Consider the following 26,532-nt stretch of genomic DNA (forward strand, 5'->3'; position numbering starts at 1 on the left):
TAACCGCTCACACAACTTAAGATCTCTTTAGATCTCACTTTTCTAAGGATGGTCTCGAGAGACTTTTTCATGCCGTCATGATACATATCAGAACTGCTTTTCTCTGAGGCAATTTCATTATTTAAATCAACAACATTTCATCAAAAAATCAACATATGTTTTAAGTGTTTCACTGGTAAAACCCCCAAAAGACCTATGCATGCTTTTCTTATCAAAAGACCTGTATAAGCTACCTAATAACTGCCTTGTCATGGTTTTTGTCAATACTTGCAGGTCTACTTTTGGCAGCCTCAGAGCAGACACAGACAAAGCAGACAAAGCCTCGCATCCCCCTTACAATCTTTGGAAATAATATTTACATATTATATTTTTGAAAATATATTGTTGCTGGTGGGTCAATTTTGGAGAAATGGGCTGTGATGAGTTGTTGATTTATTGAATGTAAAAAGTATCAATGATTTTATTATGAGTAAATAAATTGGATAAAATTTATTTAGCTGCAAAAATAAATCAAAGCTGAAGCACAATGACGGTATAAACATATTAAACATGAGTTTATTCAGCTACATCAGACACTTCCATGTTTCATCAAGCAGCATGATGATTGCTCTTCTTTTCTGCAGTTCTCTGCAGTAATCCAGCGGTACAAGGGTCCACAGCTCAACACAAGGCTATAGATTCTATAAGATTATTTCAGAAAAGACAAATGCAGAAACAAAGTACACTTAGCTTGAAATTTGAGCTTGTACCAGGTCAATATAAAGGTAAGTAATGTACAACAGACAGAATAAAAAAAAAAAAATCCAGCGTCCAGCTCGGTAGGCTGTGCCTATAGTTTGAATGCATTTGCCTGTAAGTCTGTCTGCACTTGCAGGTCTACTCCTGGTACTGCCTCTCTGTGGCAGTGAAAAAATCGTCCATAACACTCCTCAGGTACTCAAAGGTGGGTCTGTCATCTGGGTTTTCCCTCCAGCACAGACACATGATGTTGTAAAGGTCCTCTGAGCAGTTTTCTGGCCTTGGCATTCTGTAGCCCCTCTCCAGGTTCTGGATGACCTCTGGGTTGGACATTCCTTTACAACAGATAAAATGAAGAAGTAGGCAGTGAAAATAATTATCTTTAGCTTTTAAAATTAGTACAGGACTTGTAATGTGGGGGTTAGGTAATTGCTGCAAATTAGTATTTACCAGGGTAAGGTATGCGTCCATACGTCACAATTTCTGTCAGGAGGATCCCATACGACCACACATCAGATTTTATAGAAAAGGTGCCATAGTTAATGGCCTCTGGGGCGGTCCATTTAATGGGGAACTTTGCACCTATGAACACAAGAGGAAATTTTATTTATCATAAAAGATAAACATTAAATTTGAGTAAACAGAATCAACAATCTCTATATAAGGGAATAAATTAGATTGATATGTTTATTATTTAACCCAGGAATTGGCATCTTGGTCAGGTTAATTTTATTGTCAATGCTAAAGGGCCAAGCTATTACAGATTGTTGGATATTCTCAATTTAACCCCTGTGATAACTAAAAAAAATCAACAAGATAAAGAATATGCTATTAATTATTATAATTTATTATAATTAAGTTAATTTACTATACCAACATTTATGTTTTTAAATTCAAGTGAAAATAGAAGTGTTTTTTTTAATTATATCACTTTGAATTGGCTTTAAAAAAAAGATATGTATAAAATATTTTTTAAATTATTATAAAAAAAATATACATAAAAATATATTTTTTTTCACAGAAACAATTGCAGCCAATTGAATGCACTAAAAAAAGAAATAAAATAAAAATAAATCAATAAAAAATAAGTGAAAAAGTAAATAAAGAGAAATTAGAAAAATACAAATAAAAAAGGAAATAAAATGTTATAAAATTAAAAATAAATAATTTCAAAATATTTTAATAAACACCAAAAATTACAAATAAATCAAATTGAAATATAATTAGAAATTAATTTGAAAAAATAAAAAAATGGATTAAAAACAATAAAATAGATTAAAAAATAAGTAAAAAAAAATTAACAATGAAACAAATAATTACTCAAGAAATTAAGAATTTAATGGATACATTTCTTGTTTTTCTTATTGAAATAAAAACATTAAAGTTAAATATTATTTTACACAGATTTTGACTGTTTTCTCAAGGTTTATAATTTATTGGTATTTAAAGTTGACTTCAGGGCCACATTTGATGTGATGGAGGGCCATATGTGGCCCCCTGACCACCAGTTGTTCAACCCTGATTTATCCTATAATAAAGTTACTGTGGGATCAAAAGAAGATAAGTGATCTTGACTTCATATAGTTACCCTCTCTTGCTGTGTATTCATTGTTCTCAATCAGCCTTGCCAGTCCGAAGTCAGCAATCTTACAGACGAGCTCATGTGACACTAGGATATTGGCTGCTCTCAGGTCTCGATGAATGTAATTTTTCTGCTCAATGAAGGCCATTCCTTGTGCAACCTGCAGGGGACAGCACATCATTAGACGAGCATTATTTACATGTGTTCAAGTTGGAAAGACACCAGTATGATTATGGGCACGTGTTCATACTGTGTAAATCTGTGTGTGTTGGACAGATGGACAGAAAGATTCCCAAATCAGGGAGTTCACCATTTCCCCAGGTCACCTCTTCATACCCTTTACCTCTGTGCTCCACCCAGGTACACCGCTGTGCCAGCTCTGCTTCCTGAAACTAAAGCACTGCAGCCCTGACTCTGTACCTTTGCAGACTGTCTGGTAATTCTAAAGATCATGTCTGATTCAACCAAATACCATATGAGTCATTTTTTCATCTGTAGACCTCAGAAGAAAACTGATACTCCAGCTGATGTATGAGGTATATATCAGTCAAATGTTCCCTCAGTTCACTACCCACGCCCAGTGAGAATCTGTGTCTTCTCTGTGTGTTCAAACACCCCACTCTCTGTGTTTTGCTGGGTCACTGGTGTATATTTCAGATGTAAGAATCTATCACGTAGGTCCTATTTGCCCAGGGGTCTTGTCAGACATGTGAGATGTGCATATGACGTGTATGTTTTGAAACCTTCCACGGTTGTCATGGCTTCCCACTCAGGGAATTTCTCACCTTTTTACCCCTTCTTTAATGTTTTGTCTTGAATCACTAAAGACACCATTGTCTTTTTGCTAAATTAGATATTTTGCTTTAGCGTGTATTCAAATCCACCACAAACATACTAAGTTACTTGGACTTGCTGTCAGAGTGTAATGCAGGGAGAACAAGGTCATTAATCCCTGTATTTATGTCAGTCACACAATCATGTACATTTATGTGTCGCAGCATCACCGCAGAGTCAGTGCGGTATGTCTTCCGTCTCGAAAACACAGCTCTGTAAAATATGTTCACCACATGAAGCTGTAGAGACGTAAAAGAATAACTTCATGTAAAGAATCTTTTGCCTTGTCTTGAAGCTAAAACTTAAGCCTGTCTTCCTGTGGTTGAATTTTCCATTCCCACACTCTCAATATGTGTTAGTCAAACTTCCTTCCCTGACATTTTACATTCTAAGAAGTAGAAATGAAAATAAAAAATGGAAAATGTATTCCATTTTCATTTCTGGATGTTAACAAGGACATTATAACTAGCAGTTTAGATCAGCCTAAAGACTGAGGGAAACGGCCAGCCTGTGTCAACGGCACCTCTAAAGATTCGTACGTATGCTACCAGGAATACCCTCTCCCATTGTCTCTTCAAACTTAAAAGAATGGTTTGAGTGGTGTTATTTTTTCTGAATTTAAAAAAAAAAGATTACAACTGTTTTGAAACGTGTTTATCTTTTACTTTTGGTCTTTATTAAAGCCCATAAGGAAACTTCTGGCTTTTTATGTCTTAAGTCATTAGTTCTGCCCAGGCTTTACAGTCCCTATTAAACTATTCCCTTGGATGTTTTACTTTTTATTTTATTTTATTTTATTTACTAATTAATTACAGTCAATAAAATTTAGCTTTTTTCTTTTTTACGAATAAGTGAAAACAGATTTTTTCAAAGAACGTAATGCAAGGTAAAATAATTGATTACATAGAAAAAAATCTCCCCCTCTACAGTGACTGAGCTAATTCAACTAGAAGTAAAATAGGGATCACCTGAGTGCAGTACCTGTCTCAAGTGATTGTAATATAAAGACACCCATGTCTAGAACTGGTTAATCAGTATTCCTTTGCTACCATTACACCATGAATAGAAAAGAACACTCCAAGCAACTCAAAGTAAATGGGATTGATAAGTGTAAGTCAGGGGGTGGATACAAATTTTTTTAAGGCACTGAATGTTCCCCAGAGTTCAGTTAAGTCCATCATCAAGAAATGGAAGGAATGTGACACGTCTAAATCTGTCTAGATCAGACTGTCCTCACAAACTGAGTGACCAGGCAAGAAGGAGACTAGTGAGAGAGACCACCAAGACACCTATGACTACTCCGAGGAGGTTACAAGCTTTAGCAGCTGAGATTGGAGAGACTCGGCATACATCAATTGTTGGCCAGGATCTTCCCGGTCAAAGCTTTATAGCAGAGTGGAAAGGAGAAAGCCACTGTTGGAGAAAACTCATATTAAATCTCAACTATAGCTCGCCAAAAGGTGTGTGGGAGACTCTGTGGTCGAATGGAAGAAAGTTGTTTGGTCTGATGAGACAAAAATGGTGCTTTATGGCCATCAGATAAGACGCTATGTTTGGCGGACGCTAAACTCTGCACATCACCACAAACACACAATCCCCAAAATGAAGCGTGGAGGTGGCAGCATCATGCATTTTTAAAAATAACATGACAGAGGGGCAATATACAGGTTGTCCTCTTGGCTTTTTTTTTTTACTTAAAAAGGAGAGCTACAAGAAGCCTGCAACACAGTCTGACAAATAGCCAAACACATTGTAGGATTTTGTGATGGTTCCTGCGATAGCCGATCAGATTTCTAGGATGGCTACAGCCAGAAAACTGGTGACCCCCTAGATACGCCCTTGCCCCATAGCTCAGCACCTTTATGAATCTATATTACACTCACTATCACATGCACATCTATCCATCTATGCTATTACAAAATAAGTGTGGTGGCCAGTTTCCTCTCTAAGGCTCATACTGTGAGAACAGGAAGCCGGCGATTAAATGAAAGGGCATGTGTGGTTGAAAGGAGCAAACAAAAGCCTGGAAACAAAAGAAAAAGTAATGACTTACCTGAGATGCCATGTCTATCAGAGTGTTCATAGGCAGGCTGCTTCCTTCCGTTGTTTTCAAGTAATCCACCAGGCTACCTGTGAACAATAAATGAGAATCAAGTTATACGTCTGTAGAAAATTAGACTTTGATGTGTTTTAAACATAACTGCCAACCCAGAATCAGATTATTCTTGCAAATCATGACAACCTAGGGAGCTGTACTCCAAATGCAAATAAAGAATCTGTTAGACTCTGTATAAATCTTGATTATTACAAATACTTGCTTATTGCCTCCTACTTGAGGGTGCAGTATAAGGTTGCATTCAAAACCACCTATACTAGCAGAACATATTGATTTGGCCATCACATATCACTGGTGTTGGACCAAAACCTCCTATCTCCAAAATCACCACTTCTCGGGAAATGTAGAAAATGCTGTATTTATCCAAATAATTTAACCCCTTAAAGCCTATTGTATCATATTTGATACATACTTTTATTATAGTGCTATTTAATCAATATGATCAATACATTACATAAAAACCTTTCAGGTACAATCTGATAAATGATAAAAATGCCCTCAAGTGGATTTTCAGTTTCCAAAAATGACTAATCAATCAAATGTGATACAAAAAATATGCATGTTAAATTTAATGGACATTTTTTATTTTTTAAGATTTCAAAAAGACAAATATTAAATGTTCATGTTTCAAAACAAATTCACAAAACATAAAACACTCTGACATTAGCTGATACAACTTTACAAGTTGGAGAACACTTTTACAACTTCTGAAACATATTTACATACAATAACATGTTACAGAAAGAGAATGAAGTGTTTCAGACTTTGTAAATTGGTTTCAAATTTTGTGAAAGTGTTTCAGACTTTGTGAATTTGATTTGAATTTTGTAAAGGTGTTTCAGACTTTGTAAATTTGTTTCCAATTTTGTAAAGGTGTTTCAGACTTTGTAAATTTTTTTCCAATTTTGTAAAGGTGTTTCAGAATTTGTAAATTTGTTTCAAACTTTGTAAAGGTGTGTCACGCTTTGCTAATTTGTTTTAAATTTTGTAAAGGTGTTTCAGATTTTGTTACTTTATTTCAAATTTTGTAAAGGTGTTTAAGACTTTGTAAATTTGTTTTGAATTTTGTAAAGGTATTTCAGATTTTGTAAATTTGTATCACACTTTGTAAAGGTGTTTCAGACTTTGTAAATTTGTTTCAAATTTTGTAAAGGTGTTTCAGACTTTGTAAATTTATTTCAAATTTTGTAAAGGTGTTTCAGACTTTGTAAATTTATTTCAAATTTTGTAAAAGTGTTTCAGACTTTGTAAATTTGTTTCAAATTTTGTGAAAGTGTTTCAGACTTTGTAAATTTGTTTCAAATTTTGTAAAAGTGTTTCAGACTTTGTAAATTTGTTTCCAATTTTGTAAAGGTGTTTCAGACTTTGTAAATTTGTTTCCAATTTTGTAAAAGTGTTTCAGACTTTGTAAATTTGTTTCCAATTTTGTAAAAGTGTTTCAGACTTTGTAAATTTGTTTCCAATTTTGTAAAAGTGTTTCAGACTTTGTAGTCTTGTATCAGACTTTGTGTGACTGTTTTAAAAAATGGAAAAATGTTATGGTTAATGTATATTTGTTTTTTTCTATTGCTGTTTATAAATTTGTAATCAGGTTTTGTGAAAGTGTTTTAGACTTTGTAATTTTATCTCAGACTTCGTAAATATCTCTCAGATTTTGTAAAATTGTTTCATACTTTGTAATTTTGTTTATCACGTTTGGTACTTTTGTTTTGTAAAATGTGAATTTGTTTTGTCATTTGTAAAAGTGTTTTGTAAAGTAGTTTTGTTTTATGAAATGTAAAAATATTTTGGTTAATGTAAATTTGTTTCAAGTCTTATAAAAGTGTTTCAGGATTTGTAATTTTGTATTGCACTTCCAGGCTACCGTAGGTTTTGGCCTGACGCCAGTGAATTGCAAGATTCGCAGCATGTACAAAACACGGATGTGTCATTCTGATTCAGATTATTTTCCCTTGCAAACTGTTTCCACAATACAAAACACTTACCTGTCAGAGATTAAAATGGCAGACAGCATTAGCAGAATTAGCATTAGCTTATTACCAGCAAATACTAGCTGAAAATAAGACTTAACCACACAACAGCACCATCAGTTTAGATGTGAAAAGGTGGCCTGTTTAGTTGAAATAGGGTAACAAGGAAAAGGTCAAATCGCTCCATCTACATTACAGTGATGATGAATTTCCTTTGTTTGAGTTGTTACATGTCTCACAGATAAATGCTTATCTCTCTGAATATCATAAAAATCCAAATTAATCTTTGTAAACTTTATTTTTTCAGATCATAAGTGAAAGCTACACTGTAGCAGCATACTGGGCTGATGTTTACTTTTGTTTTCCAAGACCAGAAACCAGCAAAGCCTGTACCAGTATACTACAAAATAACAGCTGACTGCCAGTCACACACTACATGCTAATGTTGAACACAGTATGCAGCACATACAATCGTATGGAGTGTGCTCAACATAGGAAAACTGTGTTTTACAGTCTGAATACAGCCAATAATGAAGGGTGATATTAACTGGAAAATAAAATCATGCTTAGTCCTGAAGTCAGATGATATTGCTCTTGGTTAAGACTTTTATCGCCACAAATATAAATAGGCAGAGTTGGACCAGAATAGCAGATCAAATCAGAGAGCACAACATAGACAGGAAGTACAGGGAGCATCCGTCAACATGACGCATGTTTTCTGACAGTTTACTTTTGTGTCGAGTTTGATTACCAAGAACAATACGTCTGCACAGCAGCCAAGCAAGTCAAACCAAAGGAAATACTTTAAGAGGAATGACTGTGCCAGGAAAGAGGCCTTTGCTCCTCTGCTAAAGTCCGGAAGAGTGCTTTTGAAGTCTGAGAGCCAGAGGAACGCTCTTTGTCAAGGTCACAAAGGGAAGCAGGGATGACACGCCTGTTTTTTTCCATCTTTGTTGTCTTCAGTAATAAAAAAGGGACAAACTGAAAAGACTGGAACTCCGAGCCATCCTTTCTCTTGACAACAGAGGCTGTAATTGTGTTCTGTCCACACGTGGATGCCAGACAAAGAGGCAGCCTCATGTAGGGCCACTGCTGGTGGTTACAGGCCGCACATGCACGACTACACAAAGGCACTCCAGTCAGTGCAGCTGGACATTGGCTGCTGCGTGAGTGACGGCACCTCCTTACGCGTTTTTTTATCGCCCCTCTCAGTGTAAAAGAATAACAAAGACTTCTAAAGCAGAATAAATTGCATTGCATCACTTTTTTATGGCTGATGCATTTTTCTTATAAGCTCGGATCATGGAGATTTGCAGCACATGTGACCTTTTTAATGTGACATTATTGGCAGCCATTAAACTTAAACTAGGGAGAAAGGAGAGGAAGATCAGGATGCACACTGCCGTTGCTGCTGATTGTTTACTACTGTGACCGTATAGTGTTCAGGTATTTGTCTACATGTGACTGTGCATGTGTTTGTGCATTTACAGACACTGGAAAGAAGCCAGGCCTCATCAGGGGCGGACAATAAACCACCCTGTCCCATTTCAACACTCCTCATCAAGGACCTGCCAGGAGAGACTTCCCCTGTGTGAGTAAACACCAGAAGCCTGTCTTGAGAGGCCTGGAAAAGAAGTGAAAGTTCATGTTTGCTTTGAACATTTTCAGCACAGAGCGGTGAATACAGGGTCATAAGGAGATGCTGAAAATAGCCTATCAGAGGGCAGGCCACTTCAGCGGAGCAGCATACTTTGAGAGGCAAGGCTCATGACTTAGCTCCCTTATTTAGTGTAGCCCACACTGCTGCATTCATCTACAATCACATGAGATGATTAAAGTTCAGTTATGTGGATCAAGTAAAAACACAAATAAATAGACATGCAGCTGTGATCAAAGATAATTCGGGAGAGTTGCTGAAGTGGAGCAGAAGTCTGAAAGCATGATGACTCATGAAAAGGGATAAAACACAAGAGGCAGCTCTGTATATGTTCAGGCATGTGCTCTGGCTCTTAAAGTCTGATAACAGATTGACATGTTTGATCCTGAACGTCTGGCACTGACGTTGAATAAAACACCTCCTTGTCCTTGCTCCAGGCAAAGAGCTTAACTTGAGTCTTTCTTTGCTAACAGAGCAGGAGATAAAGGAAATGATTGCTTCTGTCATGTTTGGGCACATGTTTGGAGAGGAAGTGAAATAAGATGTTATGATAATACAAGGACTCATGCTCGATTTTCTGTAATTGATCATTAGTTTACTGGAAATACCCAGGTACTATTAGGTTTTCCTTTCCTTATCTGGAATTCCCTTTTGATCATTGATGACACAGACTTCTGAATAGTTCTACCCACCATTTTCCATGTATTCTGTGACGATGTAGATCGGCTCCTGGGTAACGACAGCGAAGAGGCGAACAAGGTGTGCGTGCTGCAGGTTCTTCATCATGTTGGCCTCTGCTAGGAAGGCTTCCACTGACATTGTGCCCATCTTCAGGTTCTTAATGGCCACCTTTCTGTCGTTATTGTAGACACCTGAAAGTAAACAGTTAACAGTGAGTGGTTCTCTAAAGGCAGTGATTTGAACCAGCAGCAAGATCTAGACTCAAATGCTTCTGTACTTCACTTTAGTCTACATAATGCTGTCTACACTGCAACTATATTCTATAAACAGCAACCCACTTTTTGGCCACCTATGCTCTTAACCAGATTAAAGTGAAGTGGGAAGGTAAGTGAACCACAAAAACCAACAGAGCCTTATTATTTACAGCAGCAGAGGAAAGTACACTCTTTTCTCCATGACTTTTCTCACTTTTTAAATTCTGAGTTTGAGCTTCTTCACTCTGACTGATGGTTTGTTGCTCCACAGGAGAGAATGAAACAATATTGTACCTGTAGCTGTAGAGGAGGGGTGTCAAACTCAATCAAAGAAGGGGCCGGATTCTGAATTAAGGTCTAACCTGACGACCTAGCAGGGTCCACATTTAATCATTTTTGCCGCAATAAAATATGGGGAAAAAATTTGCACTTATGAGAAATGATTTTGAGATTTAAAAAACCAAAAAGATAAGTTAAAAGGCTCAAAATCTGAGATAAAAAGTCAAACTTATTATTTCAAAAGGTAAAAACAAATTAGATGTAAAAATAATGCTTTTAAAAAGCAAAAATATAAGAAAGGAAGTCACAATTATGATTTAAAGGCAAAAATGTGACTTAAAATTTAAAATGGTGCACCTAAAACATCAAAATATGAGAAAAATGTGAAAATAATACATTTAAGAGGTCAAAATATGACACAAGATGTGAAAATAATAAATTGACAAGGTCAAATGATGAGATAAAAGTCAAAATAATAAATGTAAGAAGTCAAAATATGAGATAAAAAGTGAAAATAATAAATGTAAGAAGTCAAAATATGCCATAAGATGTGAAAAGAATAAATTGACAAAGTCAAATTAAGAGATAAAAGTCAAATGATAAATTGAAAATATTAAAATATGAGATAAAAAGTCAAGAAAATAAATGTAAAAAGTCAAAATATGATATAAAAGTCCAAATAATAGATTGAAGTCATAATTTTGAAATGCAAAATTGAAAATATTAAGTGAATTTATTTTCCCACATTTATTTTTAGCTAATTATTTTTACTCTTTATTTCTTTTCACATTTTTTTGACTTAAGGATATTTCATATCAAGGTTAAGTTTACATTTTTAAACTGGAGGACATCTGCAGACCTTATACATCAGGGCCAGTTAAGATAAGAATATGATATGATTTTGCGGGGCAGGTGTAACTGTACTGCGGATTTGTTTAAACTCCAGAGTAGGAGTTTCTGAAGCACTTTATCATGACTTTAATGGATGTTTTAACATTTATTTTAATGTATTCATGACTTGGAGGAAAAGTTCAGGGCTTAAAAAATGTTTATTTCCCCCCTAGGCATAAGATATCTGACATTTCAGTCAGAATCACAAATCCATGAATATGTTTTCTAAGCATGGAGCTATTAAGATGGTTTCTAAGAATTCTAAATCAATATTTGACCTGTTGGTTGATCCATATGTGGAGAACAGCTAGAAAAGAAGTCATCGAATAGCCTAAGTCAGAACTGAAGATAAAGAAGATAAAACCTGTTCTGAATCTATCATTGAACTGTGCACAATGTCATAGCTGACCAGAGGTGCTGTTTTCTCAGCTTGTTTTGGCCGACAGCAGCAATGTGACTTGGGATTGAATCCATGTTAAACTAACAATAGTTTCACATGACTGCCATGCAAACAGGATGTCATCCCAGCTCTGGTACACTTACACTCATGCATGTGATGAAACTTCTAGCCAGTTTTATATCCACACACCAAACATTTAATACATTGAGGAAGCGTGGCAAAGATGGTGACAAATTATGCATGAAGCATTCCTACATCTCTTTTATCTTCAGTGGCAATCTTCTCGCTATTAATGATGTTTATCGCTTATTTTCATGTTAACTAACTAAAATAAACATTTCATATCGTCAAATGTCCCTCCCATTATTCAAGTATGTACTGGAACCAGTGTTTGTATGGGATTAGAGAAACAAATACAAAGTCCTAAATGCATGCGTGAAGGTTCTGTAAACAGACAGAGGCTGTGAAAAGAAGAAAACTTCCATGGTAGGCAATGTTTAGCTTTCATACTGTGGCATGTTTGGGCTTTTGAATTGTGCTGGCATATGAGGGTGGAAAATAAGATAGGGAAATCACAATCCAATTGAGTAATAAGGGGGTTGTGGCACAGATTATTCAAACTGATATCCTTGTGATCAAAACATTATGCCTTCTTGTTTAAGTTAATTCTCCACAATGGCAAAAGACTTTCATGTAAGTTGTGAAAATACACAGCTCCTTACGTTTGTGACTTTACTGTAAAGGTAGATCCTTGAACTCTGACTGGTAGGATTACCGATAAAAACCTCACATCAATCTCCAGTTAACTGGCTTATACAAGCCTACAATTAGGGCTGAGGAGAGGAAGCTGTTCTGCATACACTGCAGAAAAAATCCCTGTCGAAATGTTTCTTAGAAGACAGTCAAGCCCACAGTGTGACTGGGCAGCTTGGGTGTTATGCAAACCAGTTCAAACTCCCATGTGAGAGGCAGCTTCAATAATCGCTTTACATTAAAGAAATCTGGCGTATCCACATATACTTAACTGTTTCTTCAGCTATGTTCCAACATTTTACTGGTCTTCTGTGTCACTCACCCATCCAGACTTCTCCAAACTGTCCTGCTCCAAGTCTGCGCTCCAGCTTCAGAGATTCACGAGGGATCTCCCACTCATCCTGCCACCAGGGCTTCTGTGGAGCCTTCGACTGACACGGCTTCAGCAGCTTTGCGCACAACCCGTCTGCATCCCCTGGACAACAGAGAGAGAGAACAGGGTTAAAATCCCTGTGAGGTACACTTTCACTGTGATCAGTTACATTATATGGACAAAAGTATTTGGCCACAATTGTTAATTATTGAATTCAGGTGTTTCAATCAGATCCGTTGCCACAGTTGTATAAAATCAGTCTCCATTTCCAAACATTTGTGATACAAAATGTGTCATTCTGAAGAGCTCCGTGACTTCAAGTGTGGTACTGGGATGGATGCCACCTTTGCAATAAGACGGACATTTCACAGTCAACTGTAAGTGATATTATTAGAAAGTGGAAGCGTTTAGGAATAACAGCAACTCAGGCATGGGGGAGCAGTCCAATGACTGCTAAGAAGCATGATGCATGAAAAAGTTCCTCTGGCATTAATTTTAACACAAAAATTGTGCAGCGGGAGATTCATGGAATGGGTTTCCACTACCAAGCAGCTACATGCTAGCCTCAAATCATCAAGTCCAATGTTGATAGTATGGGTTCGTTTCTCAGGGTTTGTGCCAGGCCTCTTATCTCCAGTGAAGTCCAATCTTAATGCTTCCGCTTACCAAGACATTTCAGACAATGCTATGTTTCCAACTTTGTGGCAACAGTTTGGAGAAGGCCCTTTTCTATTCCAAAATGACTGTGCCCCAGTGCACAAAGCAAGGACTATAAAGACATGGTTTGATGAGTTCTGTGTGGAAGAACTTGACACAGAGCCCCGACCTCAACACCATCGAGCACCTTTGGGATGAACTGGAGTGGAGATTGCAAGCCAGGCAACCTCGTCCAACATCAGTGCCTGACCTCATAAATGCTCTACAGAATGAATGGGCACAAATTCCCACAAAAACACTCTTATTGAGAGCCTTACAAGAAGAGTGGAGGCTGTTATATCTGCAAACAGGAGGCTGACTTCATATTTAAGTACATGTATTTAAATACAATGTCATTAAAGTCCCTGTTGGTGTAATAGGCAGGTGGCCAAATACTTTTGTCCATATATTGATGAAAAGGTTGTACACACGTGAGTGATGCTGCACGAGCTCCTTCAGTGAGTTAAAGGATATCTTGGCTGTGATATAGAAGCCCCCATTGTCCATGTTGCGGATCCTGTAGTGCTTGACTCCTTCACCACTGTTGTGGTCCAAGTCCCTGATTGATAGGGAGTATGACCCTGGAAGAGACCAAACTGAATGTGAATGATGGAGATTTGACTAAGAACTTTATCTGAGCCAACGCAAAAAGAAAAATAGAAGAAAATAGAAAACTCTAATATTACACTGGTTTTTATCATTAGATTGATGGGTGTTAATAAGTCCAGCTTTTTATCCAAAAAATAATAAATAACTCATTTAGTGGTCTTAGAATTTAACTGCTCGTGCCATCACTGATAAATGAATGAAACATACATGAATAAGTTGAAGCAAAAGTGAAATTAAATGAAGATGAAGCAAGAAGGGAAGCAGGAAGTGAGTCTTCTGTAAAACCCAAAAGCTGATACACCTCTGTGAAACAAGCTACTAGAATACAAAGTCTGATTATGCATATATTGTGTAAAATGACTTAAAAAATAATTCACCTGGGGTTGTCTCACTCTCTCGAATCAGAAAGGAGCCCTGCGTATTCCCAGGAGCGAGGAGGAGCCTCATGGCATCATTTCTAGAAATGTTTTTAAAGAACCACCTGCAGCACAAACAAACAGCATGCTTCACCCTGTGAGCTAACCACTTCCCTCCCCTCAGGGACCCATCATGCACTGTATAAGACGGTGTTTAGGTTGAGTGACATGGAGGCGAGAGAAGTAAGATCATGTTTCCTGTATGACGTACGGTTCAGTCTCCATTGTGGTCATTGCAACAAAGTTGTATGGGATGTATCCCTGCTGGCCCGTGGTGAGAGACTCGGCCAGATACCACTCTGGATCATCCCTGGGTGTCAAAGAGATGAGAGAGGTTACATGTCTGTGAAGCCTCATGGCAGTCTAGACCGGGGGCTCCAAAACTTCAGTATACTGCAGCCAAATGTGAGACCTTGTACAACCATGACATGAGACCAAAATATTTACCTCTTATTTATCATATTTTGTTTCATAGGTTTTAATGCAAATGCTTGGCTTTCAGATAGACTAACATTACTCTGATAGTGTCTGTGGGTCACAAGGTGCACTAACTGAGCCACTGCCATTTATTCCGTTTTGATCAGGCATCAGAAAAGTCACTTAAATTTTCTTTTCTAATTTTCATCCCTTTAAATGTACTTTGTGGCCCAGCAAACTCTGTCAAAGTAGTAATTTCTCTGAAGTAACTGATAAATTCTTAAAATCGAAAAGCAAGCAGCATGGTAGAATGTTAAACAGTGTCACCAGTTAATCTAACACCAGTTAAACCATTAAACCGGTGCCAGAGACCGGGGACCCCCACTGTACCTGAAGGTGGTTGAACACAGCCATGCATGTTCAAGAATAGTTATGTGGAGACAAGGCCGTCCATGAGGGGGTATGAAGGGGAGAGCTTTCTGGGGCCCAGCTAAACTGGGGGCCCATGGAGGTCAACAAAATCTTGGTCTATTGTAAAGTTAAGCTGTGATATGCATATTTTATATTTAACCTGAAAAATAACCACTCTTATCAATGAAAAAATACTCTTTTTTAAATCATTTGTGTAGTAAATAGCCTTCTTTAAAATGTAAATCTATTATGTAAAAAGAAAAATAATTAAAATGGGTTGAAAATTGAAGAAATGGGTTAATAATGGCAAAAACGGTGGAAAAGGTGGTAAAATTGGATCTTTAAAGTAGCAGAAATGGGTTAGAATTGGCAAAAATTATATTAGACTGGCAAAACATAACTGAAAAACATCAAAAATGGGTTACAGTGGCAAAAATGGGCATAAATAGTGGTTAAAGGGAATTCAAAAGTGGCTGAAAAAGCTTTACATTGGAAAAAATGGGTGGAGATCTGGTAAAATGGGAAGAAAAATCGATATAAACTGGCAAAATAGTGCTAACTGAGAAAGAAAAAATAGGCAGATATTGGCAGAAACTGGTCAAACTAGCAAAAATGGGAAACAAATGGGCATAAAACATGGTAAAATGGGGTTAATAGTGGCAATAATGGGTTAACAAAGGCAATATTAGGCAAGAATTGGTTTAGAAGTGGCAAAAACATGCAGAAAAAAGTGGTGGAAAGGGTTTAAAATGGCAAATATAAGTGTTAAATGGCAAAAATGTGTTAAAATTTGTGGGAACAATGATGAAAACTGGTTAAGATTTGACCAAATTGGTGTGGAGTGGCAACAATGGAAATTAAAAAAGTACTCTTAATTTTTTTTAAGGGAATCTAGATACCTCCTCTTTGTGTCTTGCGACCCCCCAGGAAGTCCTGACCTCAAGGTTGAGAATCACTGGTCTAGAGGTTCTTTGTTATTTCTTCTAAATAGAGGTGAGGAACTACAGAGGAGATGAGCACATAAAAGAAAAAAATACCCTACACTATAAATAACACATTTAACCTTCATGGCCTGATCTGTCTGCATTCTCCGAGGGATGTATTGGCACAAAGGCACAAAATAAACTCTGTGCAAGTTTTTGAGTGCTTTTAGACTGATGATATCCTGAAGTTCAAACTGAGCATCAGAATAGGTAAGAAGGATGATTTAAGAGATGATGAAAGCGCCTTAGTTGTTGGTGCCAGACAAGCTCATCTGAGTATTCTAGAAACTGCTGATCTACTGGGATTGTACAGAGAATAGTCTCAAATCAAAAAAATATCCATTAAGCTGCAAATCTCTAGACTAAAATTTCTTTCTGATGGCCAAGGTCAGAGGATAAGGACCAGACTGGTTCAAGCTAGAAAGGCAACGATAACTCAGATAACCTCAGAGAGCATCTCTGAACGCACAACATGTCAAACCATGCAGCAGACGACCACACCAGTGTCACTACTGTCAGCAGGATGAGGCTCCATAAGCTCACCAAACTTTGACAACAGAAGTAGAAGGAGGAGAGGGAGTGCTGCGTGAGGTCAAAAATGTCAGTAAAATGGTACCAAGATAGGAGGATGGGTAGACAAACTTTAAATAGCAAAATAATGAAGCGTTGCTCGCCTGATTATTGGCATATACAGTCGACAGTAGAAATGGCAGTCGAAACTGAAAATCCGAGGCACTTTAATGAAGACTCGTGAGTCAAAGCGTGTAGATATCCTTGTTTAATACAGGATTTCTTTTCCATCAGAGTGACCTGAATGTCCAGTTTTGACTGCCATTTCTTATATGGACTATATTTACAAACAATCTGGCAAGTCACTCTTCAATTTTTTGCCATTGGTAAAACAGATTGGAAAAAACATCGTCTGGTCTGATGAGCCTCATTTCTTCTGCAACATTGAAATAGTAGGGTCAGAATTGTCCATATAAAAACCCCCAACAATGGCATGTTTTTTCACGTAAATCACCGTTTTCTCACGTTTTTCCCTCTTCTGATGCTCAGTTTGGGCTTCAGCAGATTGTTGACCATGTCAACATGCCTTAAAGCACTGATTGCCGTCAGTTTACTGGATGATTAGATATTTGTGTTAAGGAGCAGTTAAGCAGGTGTACCAAATAAAGTGGTCACTGAGTGTATGAGTATAGTGGAAGATGCATGCTCATTTATGGGTTACATCCATGCTTACAAATGTTCAAATAGCTTACATCAAAGACTTTTGGCCTTTAAAGGCCTCCATTGTAAAATAAAATTAAGCCCTATATGAGTTCTCTTTAAACCAGTTCCTCTTCTTTAATTGCAAAAAAGATTTTCTTTTCTAAGTCATTGTTTGTTTTAAGAGCCATATTTTATTCAAAATTACTAAACTGATTCATAACCTGTCACATTTTCTGTATCAGCCATGAAAGTTTCAAGGTTACATTTCAGATCTATGAGCTCAACATCAGTCCCCATTTCCTGTATTTTTAGGTGTCACATGAGAATAGATTTCCTCTTTCAAACCTGCCTGAAGTTATTATGATGCTTTAAGTTTACCATTATTATGTATTCAGCAAACCCTGATAATTTATCTTTCTTCTCTAATTCAGTTCTTTGGTAACAGTGTCTCATATTTTCATGCCTCCTATCTTGCCTAAAGTGTTAAGCTCTGATTTTGAAAGAAAGACGTCAGTAATTTACTGTCTCACTGTCAATGGTGACCTTTTCAATAAAAAACTCGCTGGTTTGACAGGAAGTATGTGTAACGCTCATACCAAGCATTTGTTTGCCTTCAGATTTCACATATATGATCAAGATCTGCATATTCAAAGGCTAATGTCATCGTTATAAGTAGCCCCCTACTGGCAACAGGAAGTGACACAATTGGGCCATGTCTTTATTCCTATTTGCTAAGCCTATCAAGCTTAGATTTTGATATACAGGCCACAATATTTGTCCACAACAGTGAAATGTCATATTAAAGGAGGTCTTACTGCCAATGGCAAGCATTTTGAAATCTTGCCAATTTCACAGGAAGTTAGTCTCATTCTAATATAAATCATCTGATTTGCTTAAATCAAGGTTATAATAATTTGGGATTTTTGATTAGTTTTTATTCTTATTTGGTTTTCACTTTCTGTGTTTGATTTCAGTTTAGTTTTTATAAGTTTTGACTGCTGGTTTGTTAGTTTAGTTTTTATTTTGCAAAAATGTTTTGTTTTAGTTTAGTTTTTATTGTTTTTAGTGTTAGTTTTAATTTTTTACAGATAAATGTCGGGGCTGAGTGAGCGCATACATTTTTAAAGAGATATCCAAACAGCCTGCTCTTCACTTATCATTTTATGTATTTAATGATGATGTTTGAATACAACTCCAGACATAAAACTATCACTGTGTGAAGTCTTAACCAATCAGATAAGGCAATTTTACACTCCCAAGACTTGGGTGTCGGTGTCAGTCAGTATGGCTGTGTCATAAACTAAAACTAAGAATGTTTTGTCTCCATTTTTATTTTATTTTAGTTAGTTTTGTAAGCGCACTATACAGTTTTAGTTAGTTTTCATTTTTTTGGTAAAGCTTTGTTTTTATTTAGTTTCAGTTAACTAAAAAGATTTTTGAATTTTAGTTTCAGTTATTTAGTTAGTTTAAGTTAACTATAATAACCCTGCTTCAAATTCCACATGTTAGCTCAGAGTCTGCTGCTCTACTCATTTCTCTTCTTTGAATTTTACATGATATATATATATCAGTCCTAGCCAGACCACACCTACATATCAGCATCTTCCTTTGTCATGTTGCCACCTATTGCTCACGGGAAATACTATCTCATACACAAAGTGCACTATGCTACTTAGTTTGAATAAAATGACACTACTGGGAAGATCCAAGGGGTCTGTTTGCTATCACCCAACTATCCCTCAGTTGTGATACACCCTGACATGCACCAGGGTGTAAGAGCCCTTGAGTGCTTCTTGGTTTATTAGCTTATATTCAAACAAACTTTCTTTGGTATTAATCAGCTGCTTACTTGTTGATGATCTTGAGTTTGTCTCCCTTCTCAAAGCCCAGGTCGCCATCATGGTTGGGTTCATAGCTGTATACAGCCACCACAAGATTGTCTGAAAGACAAATGTATAGTTTCACTTTATTCTTTTTTTTTTTTCTTAAGACACAATTGTAGTGTAGCACCACAACGATGCATTTGAAATGCCAAAACAGCGTTAAGATTTTACATATTGCTGGTGTTGGGCCAAAACCTATCTCCATTTTTCATGATTTTATTTTATTTTTTCATAGAAACAGAACAGAAAATTAGGACGTTACTCCTCTTACACCTTACACAGAGACTGACAGACATTTTTTTCCATCTAGCATTGCTAATGATTGCCTGGAAAAAAGACATTATTACAGCAAATACAACAACACCATTTTTTAAATTAGAAATGATTCAAAACCAGTCCATGGATCTTTATGGACATAACCACATTTTTAAGACTAAATATCTTTTTGGATTTCAAATAATGAGCTGTGCCACTCTAATTATTGTTTGTTTGTAGCCTGACTATGCATTTATTGTGGCTACTGTAGTGGTTTTATCCTGGAATGGTTTACATGATCAGGATTCTGAGAATCAGAGCTTCCTGATGGTGTATAACATGTGGTATACTTATGAAAAGTCTTTTTCTCAATAACCAGGGCTGCCTCTGGCCAAAGTGAGGCCCTAAGCAGACTCTGGTATGAGGCCCCCTACACTGCCCCCACCCCCGACCCTGAGATAGTTGTATATAAAAGAAGCATCAGTCCCTTGTTGCAATAATAAAGATGTTATCACTAATTTCCATTTGTGTATTTTATTCTGAAAAAATTTAACACTCTGGGTTAAATATTTTCATCATAACATTGACCACCATTCGCTATCTGCTCTACTGGTGTCTATCCTTCAAAATAAAACAAATCAAAATCAATTCATCTTCCCCTCACAAACACCCCTGTACCCTTCTCCTCTCATTTATCTCTCTCTCCTAACTGTGTTTCCGTTTTAGTGTTATCGTTAGTAGCCTAAAGCAACTTTAAAAATGCATTGTTATTATTTGTTTTCACCCGCGATCTGATTTTAAAACAGCTGATATGCGCTTTTATGAATTCCTTATCAGAACCAGCGCGGGAACTTGAATCATAAATTCACAAACTAAACAAAGGCAGAAGCTGAAGTTTGACGAGAGAGGATACAGAAGTGAATTTACGGGACAGATGTGATGAGAGTTTCCGTGCAGCGAGTGTCAGTGAGCAGGAGAGTGAGGCAGATGGGTGCACACTTAATTGATCACATTTGGCGTATTGATCTCCAAAAATAGATTGTGTATAATTTACATTGATCATATTTATCATACAAACATCAGCCTGATGTGCAGAGAGAGAAGAAGAAAAAAAACACTCAAAGCAAGCCCCCCCAGGTTTTGGGACCCCATGCGCTGTGCGTGGGTTGCGTATAGGGAGGGTCGGGTTTGTAAATAAATGACTGAATAGTTTTTAAAAATCTGCCAGCCGCCAGTGTGCCCTCGGATTTTTAAACCATGAAGCTGATTATGACCATTCAGGATTTTTTTTTCACCTTCCCTGAAAAGTGGTGATGTTGGCGATAGGGGGTTATGGCCCAACGGTAGCAGTATGAAATAAATGCCACACAAGCAGTAAACAGGGCTAGGTGTTTTAAGGGTTATAATAAATTAAACCACAGGTTAATCTTACAACGCTGTTACCCATGTCAGTCTAGTCATACATGTAATGAACATGTAAGTTATTTTCATGGGTCTACCTTATTATATAACCCTTTAAAGCCTTTTTTGATACTTCCATCTGATCAAAATTTTTAACAATGTCCTAAAAAAAAAATTGGATATAATCATATAAATTATAAAAATGCCCTCCAGTGGATTATCAGTTTCAAACAATTCCTAATATATCAAATGTGGTCCAAAAAATGTATATGTGAAATTTCAAGCCTTATTTCATTTTCTGGGTTATAGTTAAATAAACATCTCATTTCCAGATTTACGAAAAAATAAAATTTTCTGGCAATTATTTGAGGTATCAGGCTTTAAAGGGTTAATAAGTAAAAACGGTTGCAACCCCCAAAAATAGTGTGTCTCGTTACCTGGTAGAGGCGATGTGGGAGGCGAATGCTGTGATGGGATCAGCTGATCTGTGTACTGTTAAGAAAAACAACACAATAAATTTAATAGCTTTCCGAAGACAGTTACACAACTCACGTGTTAAAACACACACATCTTATTCACAGGAAAAGATGTGTCTCCACTCAGCATCATTTGTTGTTGTGTTTTATGTTTTTTGTCCTGAGAGAAAATGCCTACATGTATTGTGGAGCACACGTGTTTTTCTCCTTCATTTCTAATCTCATGGAGAGGAAACAACAACACTGAGAGAAGAATTACACTCCCATTTAATCACACATAACTTCCCTCACAGCTCGAAGACTTGGACTCCATCACACAATTGTGTTTCGTAATGTTCTTGGAAATGGTTATGTCATTTACACAACATGAAGTTAACTCAGGTGATGTCCTCTCACATCTGCTCACATTCAACCACAAAACAACACCCATCCATTTTTTAATTTATTTATTTTTTGTCAGGCTAACTTACACCGACACTTCTCCATACACTGTGCATACTGATACAAACACCTGTGTACATTTAAAAACACTCACTGGATTGCATGATTGTGGAGGTATGGGGCAGTTGCAGTGTTCACAGATTTCATCCAAGTTCTCGATCCAGTCGCCTTCTGAATAGTCCGAGCTGCAGTTGCATCCCATCTTTTCTGCAATTAAGAGTTTAAGATGTAAGGTATGTTTTGTTTCCTCATTGTATGTATCAATGATGTTTTTAAATGGACTTCTGCTGCTAATTGTCAAATATCATACCCTGTATTCTGAGCTAAATACGTCAAATGCTGTAAGCCAGGGGTTTCAAAACTATGGCCTGGTGGCCAAATGCAGCCCACGGGCCATAATTGATTGGCCCGCAGCAAGATTTTAAAATAAAAGTAAATATGGCCCACATTACAATATGAAGCTTGTGCTTGATTATACTTCTTAGTTTCAGCATGAGGCCGTGCTGCTATGCTGTTGCTAAACAAACATTTTGACGGGTAAAATGTATCAGCATGCCTAAAATAAGACAACAATGTGAATAGTAAACATATCAGCAACCAAAATAATGATCTCTCAATTTTTAGTCATTAAATTTTTCCATTTTTAGCCATTAAACAGAGATTTATTTTTTCAAAGGTTAATTTTGGGCATTTTTGTGCCTTTATTTGATAGAGGGGGATAGTGGATATAGTCGGAAACAGGGACAAGAGCATGCGGTAAGGTTTTTATATTTATTTTTATTTTTTTCTTAACAATTAATGTCATTTTTTAATCAAAAGCATCTAAATAAATCAGTCAACAGACTGAATTGTATCAGAGTAAAATCCAAAACTGGGGGACCCCTGCTCCTCCCTTCAAAATGTCCAAATGGTGTAGTCCAGGGCTGCAAATTAATGCAAGTAGATTTAATTTAACCATAGTAAAAATATTGCTTATAAATGGGGAAATTATGGTTCAAAAATACATTAAAATGAATAGATATTTGTTAAAATGACACATTTGTTGCTTGGCTAGCCTGTTAAGTGGGGGCCCTGTGTAATATTCTTTCTGGGGGCCCAAAAACCCTAGCTACGCCCCTGAATTTAGTCAAGCACAAGCTTTGTATTCTAATGTGGGCCATATCTCATTTTATTTTGAAATTTTGCGGCAGTCAATTAATTATGGCCGCATTTGGCTCCAGGCTTTAGTTTGGACACCCCTGCTCTACACGTAAGTGGCCCAACCATCATTATTTATTTCTGTATGTGGCCCTAAGTGGAAAAAGTTTGGACACCCCTGCTGTATGCAAAGTAAGTATAAAAGACAGAAACAGGAGATACAAAAAAGATTTTCAGAAAATGGCTCCAATCTGAAATTACTGAGGTTCTCGTCTCAAAATGGAGGCTCGGTGATAAAACTCATCGCTCCATAAATGTGAAGGCTTTCCTTTCACACTCTCACACAAGTTTAACTAGATCTTCTACTTGTGTTGTAGTACTTTCGATCAGTCTTGGCTTCAAGACTCAAATCTCGGAATTGAGAGGATTTTTATTCAATCTTGTCTCGGTCTTGGTCTCAGTCTGGCTGAACTCAAACAACAAATAGCTCCATCTTTACTCATGGTGCTCAGCTCTGATTTTTTTGTAACTGATATTTGTTCATATGGGCATATGAAGTCTTTTTCAGTTTCTGATTATGTAATGTTGATGTAAAACAGCGGCCTTAGGTCACTGATTGTTAAGCCTCCTTGGAAATCTATTCAAGTGGTCTATGTGTCACTCACCTGCAAAAGCTCAGATTTTAACAAATCAGTCCAGCTTATTTCTGGTCAGAAATGCATCTTAACACTTATATAAGACCTCATTCCCCTAAAAACCCCAGATAAATGTCTTATTTTTAGATATCTAAAACAATGTTTGACTTGTTAGTGGCTTTTTAATACATACATGGATTTACTTGGTCAAGAAGTGAGTTGAACAAAGTTGCTGATATTGGAGATTTTTGCATTGTGGTGCTTTGAAAACAGTTTTGCTGTTAAATGCATTAAAAAGCAAGTGAAATCAAAGAGAGAGAGAGAGAGATGTTTTACTTTTCAATCTTGTGATGAATCTTTAAATTGATTTTTATGGTCTTGGTCTTGTCTTGGCCTCAGATAGTTTGGTCTTGACTACAACACTACCTACTACAGAAACGTTACTGCCACTATCAGAGCCCATGCACATTTAAACTCTCATTTGGATGTTTAAAGCAGCTTTAACTTCACTGTACCAAAACCCAGTCTCATGTAATCCAACGTCTGCACGTGTTCTGCATTTCGGTTCACTCTGGTTCACTGTAAGGACGGCTTTCTCAAGCTCACTTGGCTCCCACTGGAACTCTCATGGAACAGGGTCAGTGGGCTAATCGCTGCGGCCGTCTGTCCCAAAAGGCTCAGAGCCGTGAGAAAAATCTAGGGGCGCCTGACCCGGCAATAACAACCCACCACTGTACTGAGACCCTGAGTAAGCAATCACAGCAGGATCACTGGGGTATGAGGAGTTTTCTTTATTTTTCAGTGATCAACACTCCTACGCCCACTGGCCGGCACCCGGGGAGACACACAGAGTCAGCATTTTCCATTGAGGGGATGCCCTCTGATTTTTATGATCTGCTGCTGAAGGCCCCTCCAGAAGAATACTCATGATTGTTATCGCTGCGAGGTATTGTGAGGATTTAGATGGTAAAAATGAGGCCTGTCATAATGAGCCACACCAGTGCACCACAGTCAGTGAAGACTGTGATGACTAAACCCCATCTTTTAAAGGCCTGATGTACACCTTAAAAATATGTTTTTTTATAATTCTGCCAAAAATGTTTCAATATCCTGTTGTGATTTAAATCAAGTTATTTTTGACACATTTTCTCTCACATATGGAAACGGATGTGAGTCAAAAAAGTATGTTGTTTTCTTACATGTAGTTCTCTTCCTATTGTCCTCTCAGTCCTTAATAGTACGCACTGTTACCAACAGAGATTATTATAAATAGAGCATCCTGAAAATGTTATTTTCTCACTTTTTTTTACAGCATCTGATCACAACATACAGTTAAGGAAGCTTAAATCCATATATTACTCAATGGAAATGAGCAGAAAAGCTCTAGTGTTGACATTATGATGATTCTATAAAAAGTAAAATAACATTTCCCACCATCATTTAACAACCTTAACTTAGAAAATACTTCTATAAACATACTATAACTGCAACACAATGATTTTTCTTGTACCTTTCTTTTTCTATATTCCAAAGCTGATGCTAAATTTGAAAACTTACCTCTTTAAATGTATCTTCAAGCATCCAATAACATCAGATTTCAAGTGCTGCCATTAAGATTACAGAGTTATTCCCTTAAAAGAAGTGATGGAGCTCATGATCTGCTTCTCTTGTCATAACCAGCTCAAAATGATAATGCTGATGTGTGACTGTGGGCGCACAAACGCAGTTCAGAGGAGTTGAGGTGAGAGACCCAGTAAGTTTCCTGTCGTTGAAATGTTGAGGGTTGCTCTGCAGGCTTCTAACAGGTGCTTCACCATGCAGCTGTGAGTGAGGGGGAGCAGGGGGAGCGTTATAGACTCCATGCTAAAGGGGGTCAGGACAGCACCTCTTCCGAATGTTCCAATACAGTTCCACTACAGTGGTGAGGTGCAGCTTTTGTGTGTAACATCTGTGAGTCTGTGACCTTTAATGGAAAAGAGGTAGTGGTCCACGGTACCTCAGAGCGAACTTATTCTGCAAGGGGAGATGCTACAGTTTTATTTAGTGGGCGCTTTTGACCAAAGTGATGCACATCTGAGAGTAAAACAGCACAGAAAGGCCCAACAAACCCCATAAAGTCAGAGAGAACAGATAATGATTATATCTGTAGTCATGAGGAGCACTAAAGGCTTTTAGGACAGATTTGTAGCTGCTCTGTGGTTTCAGAGTGGCTACTTTTGTGAATCAAAAGTGGTTTGGGTTTATCTTGTTTGTGACCAACAAACCATGTGTAATAAGACTTAAATGGCCAACCCCATCTCAAATAAAAAAAGTCAGTCAGTTGATAACCCTTTCAGTAGTCACTGAGCTAAAAGATCTCAGTAAAATGGGGGCCACAGCGTTTAAGAAAAAACATCTCTCACAGATCGGTAACACTTCTAAACCCCTACCGTTGCACTGACTACCTTTCAGTAAACTCGACTTGGGCGCATCAGTTCTCTTCTTGTGGTGAACGGCTGTTGCTTCAGAGCATGCACTGGCAGGAAGCCAGTCCAAACCTTACAGGAAGTGCACAGAGATGTGTGTGCAGAAGACTGCCACAACTTAGATTAAGTGTCATTCGTGACGAAACCACTTCAGCACACTCTTTTTCCATTAACACCTATATAAGTCAGAACGTAAATTTAGAAGGGCTGGTAGAGCACTTTTCCTTCTTTCTTTGTCTTTCCTTCTCTTTTTTCCACATTTTGATATTGATGCATGTTTAAATATTTTAAAAAGAGGCATGATCATATCCATAAAGTTGTGCCAGCTTCTGAGGCAGTATGCAAAGAGTCAGGCAGTCCACATGTTTCGTCACAAAATCAATTATTATGCAATTAGAGTTCATCATCATCATTAATAAAGTAGACATTTGTGAAACTCCCCAAAGTCTATCACCTAGCTTGTAAATAGAGGCCCAACACCCCCTCACCCCCCAGTAGGACTTGAAAGAGGCACTTCTAGCCACTTCTAGTCCTTGGGCCATGGTTTGAGTACTTCAGCCATAAATA

General features: G+C 37.3%; 1 protein-coding gene across 1 annotated transcript; it reads right to left on the reverse strand.

The window, feature by feature from the left end:
• Window positions 1–334: 334 nt before the first annotated feature.
• lck (LCK proto-oncogene, Src family tyrosine kinase) lies at window positions 335–25,266 on the reverse strand. Its single transcript, XM_041812986.1, has 13 exons — window positions 25,058–25,266; window positions 21,823–21,935; window positions 21,249–21,303; window positions 19,122–19,212; window positions 14,461–14,559; window positions 14,211–14,314; window positions 13,656–13,805; window positions 12,478–12,630; window positions 9,590–9,769; window positions 5,208–5,284; window positions 2,327–2,480; window positions 1,189–1,320; window positions 335–1,073 (listed from the first exon to the last, which is right to left on the reverse strand). Exons 2-13 carry the CDS (start codon window positions 21,928–21,930, stop codon window positions 877–879), a joined length of 1,500 nt encoding a protein of 499 aa, XP_041668920.1. The 5' UTR covers window positions 21,931–21,935; window positions 25,058–25,266; the 3' UTR covers window positions 335–876.
• Between the last annotated feature and the right edge of the window lie 1,266 nt (window positions 25,267–26,532).

This window comes from Cheilinus undulatus, linkage group 18 (assembly GCF_018320785.1).
Source record: "Cheilinus undulatus linkage group 18, ASM1832078v1, whole genome shotgun sequence".
In the NCBI taxonomy this organism is placed as follows: domain Eukaryota; kingdom Metazoa; phylum Chordata; class Actinopteri; order Labriformes; family Labridae; genus Cheilinus; species Cheilinus undulatus.